This window comes from Jaculus jaculus, chromosome 8 (assembly GCF_020740685.1).
Source record: "Jaculus jaculus isolate mJacJac1 chromosome 8, mJacJac1.mat.Y.cur, whole genome shotgun sequence".
NCBI lineage: Eukaryota > Metazoa > Chordata > Mammalia > Rodentia > Dipodidae > Jaculus > Jaculus jaculus.
The window spans coordinates 52,964,857-52,976,751 of record NC_059109.1 but is presented as its reverse complement, the minus strand read 5'-3'; the positions used below and the strand labels follow the sequence as shown (position 1 = coordinate 52,976,751).

General features: G+C 40.5%; 1 protein-coding gene across 1 annotated transcript; it reads left to right on the top strand.

Moving 5' to 3' along the window:
* The first annotated feature begins 1,558 nt into the window (after window positions 1-1,558).
* Fibin (fin bud initiation factor homolog) lies at window positions 1,559-3,639 on the top strand. The gene has a single exon (XM_045156233.1). It carries the CDS (start codon window positions 2,070-2,072, stop codon window positions 2,706-2,708), a length of 639 nt encoding a protein of 212 aa, XP_045012168.1. The 5' UTR covers window positions 1,559-2,069; the 3' UTR covers window positions 2,709-3,639.
* Window positions 3,640-11,895: the final 8,256 nt, after the last annotated feature.

Sequence of the window (11,895 nt, the reverse complement as noted above, 5' to 3'; positions counted from 1 at the left end):
TGGTCTGTGTTTTTCATCATGGCAAATATCCAGACAAAAATTATATGCTCTGTCAATATGCCTCAAAAAAATCTATGCATGGGTTACCACATCAGCATAGAAGCCAGTTACTTAAGTGGACTTTTTATTCCTTTTTTTTTTGTATTTATTTATTTATTTATTTGAGAGCGACAGACACAGAAAGAAAGATGGAGAGAGAGAGAGAGAATGGGCACATCAGGGTCTCTAACCACTGCAAACGAAATCCAGACACATGCACTACCTTGTGCATCTGGCTTACTTGGGTCCTGGAGAATACAGCCTAGAACCAGGATCCTTGGGCTTCACAGGCAAGCACTGAACCACTAAGCCAGCTCTCCAGCCCCGACTTTTATTCTTTATCCAGGAGTTTGGTCTGTTTGTGGTGCTGAAAGATGAAGCAATCTAACAGCCCCAAAATTGTGCTGCACTGTATCTGAATGAAAGTAGCCCCTTGCGATACAGGGAGACTGGCATAGTACGCTGTAAAATCAATGTGAGCTGCTAAGTTACATATCAAGGCAGATAAGCAAATAATTATAGGAATAGATGTGCTACTTGCTACTTGCTTCTGCTGCCGAAATTATTATCTATTTTCTCTTCTTCACAAGCTCCAGCATACAATATATCGTGTTTGTTTGTTTTATTTTAGTTCTATTTCCTAGAATGAAAGCTGTAGACAGGCCACGATTTGTCTCTATTTTTGTTTACTTCTGTATTCCCAGTACCAAAACTTGATGCAGGGAAAAATGTTCGATGAAAATTTCTTGAACAAATGAATAGCCTATGGGATGCTGTTCATCAGTCATCTTAAAAATCAACAGCTAAGGTGATCTGGTGAAAGAAAATATTTTTAGAAATTTGTGGTCTCTTTCCAGTTTCTAGACACAGATTTACTTAGCACTCAGAATACCACACGGAAGCTACAGCCATATTTCTTTCCCACACAGCGTTTTTGTCCAGCAGGACCTCTGAGATGAGAACTGTACCCCAGCCACCCCCTCACAGCCCAGCCACCAGCGGCAGTCCCACCCTCTGAACTTGGCTCCCTCCCTGCTGCCCCTTGACAGCCAGGTCTGATGACCCCACTGGCAACCAATGCAGTCTCGGTGGCTGTGCGCTCCAAGGTGGGGCTCAGACTGGGTCACCTTATCGCTGGAGCCTCAGTGAAGGTAGCAACGCTGAGCCACAAAGCCTGACATCACTTACCAGGAACCTCAGGGAGCCATCAGCACCTAGCAGCCTGTGGCCACTGCTGTTAGGAGTGTAGGCCATTTTTGGAATGGGTCCATAGTGAGACTGACATTCAGTTCTCTAAGGATTTCGGTGGTGGGCTAACACAGTACAGGCTCAACAATGCAACCTAACTGATATATAAACGTGTGAAATGGAATTTCTCCAGAGTAATCACCCATCCCCCCCAAAAAAATGTTAACAGGAAACCAGATTTATAGATTGTGGAAATTCTATTTACCCTCTTGCAATTTTCCCCTTCAAGCTACATTCTGTTTTGCAGGGTCTTCCTTTTCAGTCTTGGAAAAGAAACCCTGTACCTTTAATAACAAAGACCTGCTGAGAGGTTTCTTTCCAAACTTGTTCCCTGACTTCCAAGTGACGAAATCAGCTGTAATTTGAGAGCCCAGTAATCCTCAGGATATCTTTAGCCAAAGGAAAAGCTGTCTTCCCACCCATTCCAGGAGTTGAAACAGTGTCAGACAGCAAAGACCCTTTCTCTCGAGTTCCACGCTGCATCTCCCGGGCATCAGAGCCAGAGGCGTGCGGAGCCCTGGAGGAGCGGTCAGGCTGGGCGCGGTGACCCGCGGGGACATCCAGCACGCAGCATCCGCCCCAGCAGAGCTGTCGAGCTGCCCAGCCTGGGATGCGCGGAGCCGCAGGAAGTCTGCAGGCAGCTGGGGTCCGCGCGCAGCAAGCCGGCTGGGACCACGGAGGGTGCTGTCTTGGGACACCCCTGACTCCCAAGGGGACCCCTCCCTCTCCTTGCTCCTGGGCGAGAAGTCTTTTCCTGGGGTTGCTCATCACCAGTCTCCAGAATGATGCTCCTGCTGAAGTTCCTCTGGATGGCTTTACTCTGCCACCTGTGTCAGGGCTACTTTGATGGTCCTCTGTACCCAGAAATGTCCAATGGGACTTTGCACCACTACTTCGTGCCCGACGGGGACTATGAAGAGAACGATGACCCCGAGAAATGCCAGCTGCTCTTCAGGGTGAGTGATCGCCGGCGCTGCTCGCAGGGGGAAGGGGCCCAGGCCAGCAGCCTGCTGAGCCTCAGCCTGAGGGAGGAGTTCACCGTCCTGGGCCGCCAGGTGGAGGATGCTGGGCGCGTCCTGGAGGGGATCAGTAAGAGCATCTCTTACGACCTGGACGGGGAAGAGAGCTACGGCAAGTACCTGAGGCGCGAGTCGCACCAGATCGGAGATGCTTACTCCAACTCGGACAAGTCCCTCACGGAGTTGGAGAGCAAGTTCAAGCAGGGGCAAGAACAGGACAGCCGGCAGGACAGCAGGCTCAATGAGGACTTCCTGGGCATGCTGGTGCACACCAAGTCTCTGCTGAAGGAGACGCTGGCCATCTCTGCGGGGCTCAGGGACAAATACGAGCTCCTGGCGCTCACCATCCGGAGCCACGGGACTCGGCTAGGTCGACTGAAAAACGACTATCTGAAAGTATAGATGCGGGGACACAGATGCCAGCGAGAGGGAACCGAGCCAGCCCTGTCTGGAGGGCGGGGGACGGAGAACGGATATGTTTTCCCCAATAACTTATATGTATATACATACTCCCGTTTGCACTTTCAGAATGAATCTTGGGTCATCTGTTCAAAGAAAGAAAATTTTGAGAGGGCCATTGTTTCTGGTTCTTATTTCAGTTTCTGTAGTGAAGGATTTCTCACCCCGGTAAAGAACAATTTTAAAGCAATGCCTCCAGACTTCCCAAGGGGACAGTAATACTCTGCAGAGATAACTTGCTTCAGTCTTTTCTAATGGATGCACTTTGTGTGGCGGGACTGATTAAAACTCTTCATCTGGAAGGTTCCACGGATGTAAACAAACATCACAGTGCTTTATATCTCTGTCCCACCATCAGCCTCCCTTGGCCCTCCCAAAGCTGAGGAGCCTGTTTTGCAAATGACCAAGGTGTGTTTCAGCTTGCTCTGCCAGCCCATGGGAGTTGCCTGCTCCTTCTCCTCTTCTCTTATTTATTAACTTTAGTCTGAATTGTTGGTGGTTTTGCGTAAGAATTTCAGAGGGAACTTACATGCAATTCTCCATTTGCAGGAAGATTTTCAAGGTTCCTCTGAGGGTTAGTGTAAGTTAAAGCGGCAGCATTTAAGAAGTCCAAACTTTGTGGGGGTGGTCCACTCATGTTAATATACTGGTTTTCTCTGTCTTTCCCCGTGGGTCTATGTGTGTCTTCAGTGCTCCAGTAAAGGAAGTGGACTGTTTGGTCTCGCCCTTCAGATCCTTTCAGTGTATTTTTTCTCCTTAGGGATATTGCTTCCTTTTGCATATTGAAAACTCATCTTTCAAAGAAGGGAATTCTAATTCTAATAACTCATTACTTAGATTTCATTATTTATCCAATAAATATGTTTTCATATAATACTGGCTTATTTTCTAATTGACACTTGCAACTTTCTTTTTTTAAAGAGACCAGGGCAAAGGAGAGAGAGAATGGGATTTAAACAAGTTTATCTGAGTACATGATAAAGTGGGCAGAAAGGTAGCTCTGTATAGTTAACTGTCTTCACCTCACATTCTCAGAAGAAAAAGAAAAGAAAAAAATAAACTATCCTGGGCCAGGGTTTTAGGTTCTTATTGGTCTACTTAAGAGCTAAATTTCTCCAGTTTTTTTCACAGACCCAATTGGAAGAGTATGAAAATGACTTTATCTTACATGCTTTTATATGCTCTGTCCCTGGAGACAGCATTATGTCTTATTATAGGAACCATTAGGATGCATAATGTCAAAGCTATTGCTATATTCGTAAATGATAACTTTAAAAGATGGAAATGAACTTATTTCACATTTCACCCTGACTAGTACTCAACATCACCTTAAATACACTTTCACATATACACAAAATAATAATAATAATGATGATGATGATGATGCATGTTTCTCAGTTTTGCAGAGCCTTTTATTTCTGCCCTATACTCCAGGACACACGTAGTCTATTTCTAAAAAGTATCTAATGACATTTTACTCTAGTAAGGGAAGCTGAGGCCCAGGAGGCATAGATGTTTTAACTTCAGCTGATTGCAGCAGCCCTAGCTAGGTCTCAAGATTTCAGTATAAGACTTTCCCAGGCTTCTCTTTTTCAAGGACACTGAAAGATGCAAGTGGCCAGATGCCTGAGCCTTCACTTAACTATCTTATTGCTTATAATAAAAAATGATGACTTTTTGAACAATGTTTAGTCATAATTTATAATTTGTTTTCAACATTAAGGGTAGCTTAAGGGAAGCTTTAGCTGCTATGTAGATTTACAGATGGGAAGAAGTAAAATGATGCTTTAAGAAGGCTCCTTCCAGGCTGAAGAGATTGCTTAGTGGTTAATGCACCTGCCTGCAAAGCCTAAGGACCTATGCTCAACTCTCCAGGTCCCATGTAAGCCAGACACACAAGGTGACCAGTGTATGCATGTGGAGTCCTATTGCAGTGGCTGGAGGCCCTGGAATACCAATTTTCTCTCTCTCTCTCTCACAAAAAAATACAAAAAGAAAAAGGCTCCTTTCTTTATTCTAAAAAAAATGAGGATATCACATAGTGGAAGCAAATATGATAATTAGTATCTAAGTGTATGTACAGCCTTAAGCCTTCCACCTTCAAAAATGTCCTGTCACTCATTTTTCAAAGCGCTTAGTTGTGACCCGCAGACATATCAAATGTTATCACCTTAATTTTACCAATTGCAATGGAACACTGCACTGGAACACTGTTCTCCTAACACCTGCTATTTCAGTCACTTGGTAACGGTTGCACATGGTATGTGAAGGACTCAGTAAGCACAGAATGTCATCTGTAATCAAAGATGCTTCCAGGCATGCAGGAGAGGGATGATGGCACATCTGCTACAAATTTGAAAACTCTGAAATAGATTATTACGAGCTTTTAGTGCTAACATTCTGATTCCTGCAAAGCCAGAGAAACACTATCTGGCATTGGTTCATCCCGCTCATGGAGAGGTGTTCAGCTAGTCATTCACAGAGTGTTCTGTAAAAGTCTCCAGAGGGTGAGGGAAATTTCCAGGTAGTAAGAGGAAACTGTCCTGGACAGACAACCAGAGGCAGGGAAGTTGATATCACTGGGACTGTCCAACCTTCTTTGGCTAGAGACCCAGGTCTAGTTAGGTCTGCCCCCCCCCCTCCGCAGTTCATTAGATTTTGTTACTTGCACAGTGACAAATGCTCACTCAAAGCAATGGTCCTTTATTTCTCAGACAATGAAATATTTTGAAAATCTGAAGAAAGCCACATATACTCACCCCTGAGAACTCTACTTACAAACACATCTGTACAACTTAGATTAGTATTTATTTTTCCAATTATTTGTTGACAACTTAATCTGCCAGGAACTGAACTAGGTTGTTAGGTTGTAGCTAATTCCTTAGCATTTCAAACTCTCAGGACTTCATTTAAGGACCAGAGTGTAAAAAGTCATTTGGATCAGGAAGCAATCATTGTTGTCATTGTTACTATTATTAAATGACCTTTGGGTGCAGTCAGTGTTACTAATGAGACTCAGTGCTAAGAAGTGTGTCATTTCTCTTAATTGTAACAACAAGCTCTGTGAGGAATTTTGTAAAATTAAATAATCATGTTAGTCACTTTCCACTGTTGTAACAAAATCCCTGAGAAATCAATTTAAAGGAGGAAGGATTTGCTTTGGTTTCAAAGTGTGAGTCCAGCTCTGGCACTGCTGCTTCAGGGCACATGGTAAGGAGAACATCATAGTAGCGAGGCTTTGGCAGAGCAAAGATGCTTATCTCATAATGGCCACAAAGAAAGAGAAAAAGCATGGAAGAAAGGCAGGGGCTAGGGACAAGTCCTATCCTCTAAGACCCTATGTCCAAGGACCCACATCCTCTAGGTAGGTCATATTGCCTAGGTTCCAATAGTTCTTCAAGTTGTAAACCCATCAAAGGGCTAATTGTGGATGAGTTCAGCTGAATGTTACTACAGCAGTAGGCCTATAACATAACATAAAATAAAACATTTTGTGAAGAATGTTATGCATTTCACTTAGAAGAGTGCACAAGTTGAAACTAATCCTCAATAAATGCTATTACTATTTCAATTAGCATCTCAATTTTACAACCGAGGCACAAAAATCCTATTTACCTTCCCAAGGTTAAAATTGTGTGATGTAAAAAAAAAAAACAAAACTGTGTGATGTCTTATATAGTTAACTATGATGTCACTTTTCACTGATGATTGTTGTCTGGTTCAAATAAATAAAGAATATGAAGGACAAATCTATAGTTCCATCAGCTGATACTACCTGGTGGTTAGAAAAACACTGGCTTCTCTGGTTATAGAATTATTCACTGATAATTTTTCTGTGAGATGTATTGTCTAAAACACCAATTCTTACTTTCTCAGTGTGACCACTACTATTTTGAAGCATTCTGTAGGTATCTATGTATCTATGTATCTGGGGTAAATTTCACTTCTACAATGGCCAAGCCAGGCAGAGAGAAGGTATCAGAAGCCACCAGAAGCCATCAGGCACTTTGCAAAAGTACCAAAGATTGTCACACAGTTTTTATACTGTATATTGACTTTAAACACTGTTCTGAACCCTGCTAAGGAAATAGACTCAAAACTTTCTAACAAGAACTTTGAGATGTTTATCGCTAGCTATTTTATTAAGTCATAAGCATGCCCTTGAAAACCACTAATAATGTGAACACATTCTATATGACTGCGAGTTCCAATTCCCTTGGGACATTTTCAGAAGTTAAGCACTACAATCTTCTTGTCTAAAAATATATTTATTTATTTATTTACTTACTTATTTATTTATTTATTTCAGAGAGAGAGAGAAAATGTTTTATTTCCTGTTATGTGTTAAATGCCTGATATAATAATTTTCAAAGGTGGAACTTGGAGGAATTTATCCATAGATTAGCCCTTTGATGGGTTTATAACTTGATGAATTATTGGAACTTAGGAGATGAGATCTAGCTAAATAGGCTCTGGGGTGTTGTCTTAGGGACTAGATCTTGTCCCTAGCCCCTTCCTTTCTCCTATACCAGAATCTTGGGCCACTGTAAACAAACTCCAGATGAATGTGCCACTTTGTGCATCCAACTATACATGGGTACTGGGGATCAGTCATACCAGTGAAAGCAAGAGCCGTTAACCATCTAGCTGTTACCCTAACCCTATTATCTTCTTGATGTTAAATATTACTTGGGTAGGAAATAGAGGTGCTACATATATTTAACCAATATTTTACTGTCTGAGGGAAAACAATTGGAGGCATGAGAAGTCTTACATACAGCATACAGAAGTTTGTAATAATAACTCAGCTGCAGAGAAATGGAATCTGTAAAATGTCTTTGTAATTTTGAAGGCAGGCTTCATTTAAGGGACAAGTATTTTCTAAAGTTATGATCCTGGGGATATGTCCTTCATTACACCTTTTAAAATTTATTTATTTTATTTATTTATGAGAGAGAGAGAAAGAGAATGGTCACTCAGGACCTCTAGCCATTGCAAATGAACTCCAGACACATGTACCACCTTGTGCATCTGGCTTATGTTGGTACTGGAGAATCGAGCCTGGGTCCTTCGGCTTCACAGGCAAGGGCCTTAATGGCTAAGTTATCTCTCCAGCCCCATGAAGTATTTGAAATGTGACAGTGAGATAGCTAATATAGAAATAGCATAGATTGAAGCAACCAATCCTTAAGCAAATATTTAGAGTGCAGCAACGAAGAGGACTGAAAAATTCTCACTTTCTATGAGGACTCATGAAGAGGCTAAATTAGAATTAGCTAGAAAATGTAAAGCAAAGTGCATAAAATAAGGATTTGATGTAATTAAATATTCAGGAGGGACAGATATTTTTACCTTGCTGTTCATGTTATTTCTTTCATCTTAATGATATATATATATTTTCAATTACAAAAGTTTTACCTGCTGAATGTTAATATCATAGAAAATGTAAACACAAAGAAGATGGCATATTCATGTGCTCAAACTGGCTCTGTTGTACACCCAGTCTGCATCCTGGTATATGCTCTTCTAGTAGATTTTTATGTGCATGTATGTGTATTTTTTTTCTTTAGGAAAGAAGTGATGAACACACTATAGTGTATCTGACATCTATTTTAGGCACTAAATATGTTCCCCTTCCTAAATCTTTTGGAAATTCTTAGGTCTATCCAAAATATAGTCTGCTGTTGGTTACAGTTCTTATCCCATATAATATTAGTTATACAACTTTGCAAGACTGCTTTAAATGTTCTGAAATTCATTTAATATTTTTACAAAACAAAAGCAAAAGTAGTTAATACTGATTAAACAGGCACTACTCAAAGTATTTCTGTTGATACTTTTGTAATCTTATCAGGCAGGTTAGGTTTCACATAAAGAAAGATTACCTTATAAACATTTTTCACATAACTGGGTAACAGAGGTTAAGTGACTTTTCCTATATAGCACACATAAACCAGAATTAAAATTTAAGAACTTATATATACCTTCCAAATGATGCTTTCTCTTTCTGAAAGCAGGAGACAGGACATGAAAATTTTTAACCTATGTCCTATTCTAAAGTCTAGCATACAAAGTCTATAAAGTGAAAATATTCTTTACATGATTTTCATAGTGGAGAAAAATCAAACCTAACCCAAATTCTCTCAAAGTATTTTTTTGGCTTGATTTTATACTTGGTGAAATATACATTCCTTACATCTGCATGTGTCTTTGCATTTCCTTGTATAGAAGCAACTGGCTCCATGTCAAACACTACATTTTTAAGCACTTTCACATGGGTCATATCATTTGACCATTGCAAATGTTTATATTTTACAACATGGTATTCACTATTTGATACTTGTGGTGCCAACATAACTTTAGAACTCTGTGTAGTCTTAGACCCAGGATAGGCAGGGAACATTCTGTTTTTACTCTTTCATTCTACTTCCTTTGATGGTTTATATATTTCACCATCATCCTTTTTTTCTTTCCTTTGAAAAACGGAAGATATTTTGTATGTCAACAGTCTACTGTTTACGGAAAGGAACCTGACAGCTGTGATTAATGAGGTAAAGTCTCCATGCTTCAGGGTTGGCAGCCATGGCTTACATTTTCCACTTGTGAAATCTTTATCCTGCAAGCAGCTAAAGAAATGTGTGTCCGAGATGTCGTCTCTCACTTTGCTTTCATCCCAAGACCAGGACCACAAGTGTTCCACCTAACATTTAGAAATATATGCCTCACTGGCAACCAGTCAAACCCTGGCATTTTCCCAAGATTTAACCACAGGTTAAATGAAGAAGAGCATAACATATGAATTGGCTTTGCTCTGAATTGTATTTTTGCCTAGCCATAAAGTGTCACTTTTATCCATCCCTAGTTCCCTTCTCCCTTTGCCTCCTTGCATCCTTGCTATAAGGAGTCCCTTGAGAGCATGAGACGTACTGGCAGGGCCCAGTTCACATTGCGCCTGTGCCACATCTTAGCTGGGAATGTAAAAAAGTCTTGGTTTCTCTACCATAGAGTGTCTACTATTTTGTAGGCTCTTGTGAGGATCTGATAAGCCAATATATGGAAAAGGCTGACAATACTACTAAACAAAATTTACAATGATCTCACCCAGAACCTTCTTTGAGGAAGGGGATTTGTGTGTTCCATTTAGATGAAAAAATAATTTTACATAGAATTTAGACATTCTGTGTGTCTCCTCTGAATGAGTCTTCAACTATTCATCATAAGTGGGAATCTCAAAAGCCAAAGATGTTTTTATTCCCAAACACATAGAAGTTCTTATACATGTGTTTAGACCAGAGACATCCCCTCCATATTTGGGCCCAAGCAAATGAATGATGAAATAGGAAGTCACAGCTAGAAAGTTTGCTTGTCCTCCACTTGCCTATTCTCAGTGTATTTGCTTTATGCCTAGAGCATGATGACACACGTGGGAAAAAAACTCTGGAATTTCAGAAGAGATTTACAGTTATACAACTCCCGTGGCCTGGTGCTAATGCCACCATGGAAGAGAAAAGGATATGAACTTCTAATACTTATTGACCACTAACTACATATGGATCCTGGATTAACCAGAAGTCTAGACCTCAACTATGGCAGCTCCAGACTCCAGCAGAGGACCTGCTGCCAGTCACTGCCGAGGCTCTGTGGTCTGCAGGCATGACTTTTCCAGGGCTGAGTGGGGCAATCCAGCCCTGGTTCAGAGCTAATAGAGGTGGTCTTCCTTGGAAGTACTTGAGGAAATCTGCATGTGGCTGTGTAGACATTTGGCGTGAGAAGGCCTTTGGATAATTCTCTAGCTATGGCTTCTTTCACATACCTTTCATGTGCACTGTCAGGAAAGAGACCTTGGCTGAGCTAAGTGATAGGACACATGGCCTCTCCAAATGAGAACCTTGAATCTGAATTCCTGGAACACAAAGGCAGACAAGCTGACCCAGTGAGCACTAATAGATTTGTAGATCTACCTATAAATATAAGGACAGAGAGGTAAACTTGTTTTCTAAATTAAAGCCTTTTCAACACTTGAAAAACTTTTAAAATAGCACAATTTTTATATGGCTCAAACAAAAACTTATTCAGACTCAGAAATTGGCAAAGGTCATATGAGTGATACTTATCCCGTAATCACATTTTCCATAAACCCTCTAAATCCCAAGAGTATCACCATATAAAAAGAATTGGAGTGAAAAATCTGCAGAGACAGTCCAGAGAAATGGCAAAATATTAATCGGATGTCAGGGTTTAAAGGGTTTTCCCATTTCCTCTGTAAAAATTTTACCATTACCAAAACATGCTGCCACCATTTTTGCCTTTAAATCATTGTTAAAAATATATCTCAAGGGAACCATTAATAGTTTCTCTGTTCCTTCAGCAAACATTTACTGAGCACCTACTGTATATAGTTACTTGCTTCATTCAGAGTATAATAGCAGTTTAAAACAATAAAATAGGCATTTAATAATGCATAATATATACCAGTAGCAACATTCTCAGTATGTCACACATATTAAGCACCAGTAATCTATGTAACAACCCCTTATAAGAGTTGCTTATAAACTGCTCAACTACCCATGTAGAGTGTCACTAATGTCTGGCTGATCCTTTTATTCTCTGTGATCTTCAGGCTGAACAGACTCTTCACTAACCACTGCCCACTACTGATCTGGCCCATGCTACCTTCTTAATGGACCTATAACTCCAAAAGGACCAGGGTATCTTTAAATTAGGAGACTGGGAGTGCTTCTTTTCAGTGATACAAGGAATGCAACAAAAAAAACTTTGGATTAAATTGAGATAGAAATAAAAGCAAATTAGTAAGAGGCTTAAATTTTCAGGATTGAGCAAGCTAAACTGAGACTAAAACAAAATTTCAACATTGTATTCTCTAAAGTAGTAATAAAACTGTAGTCTTGGTAAAAATATTTTAGTGATTACAGCTTTCACTGAGATTGTGGACCTGGAAGCTACGCAATCTAAGAATACCTTAACAACAGAAAGCCAAAGATAACCCTAACAACAGATGGAGATGCTTATACCTAAACAGGTGAAGAAACTTATTCTAGGTCAAATAAATTCCAAGAATCATGAGGAGAAAGTGACAGAAACTCTGAGGGAAGAAGAGAGTGAATCATCT

Bases quoted from the DNA above. Each gene is read 5' to 3' on its own strand.
- Fibin (XM_045156233.1), top strand. From the start codon at position 2,070: ATGATGCTCCTGCTGAAGTTCCTCTGGATGGCTTTACTCTGCCACCTG.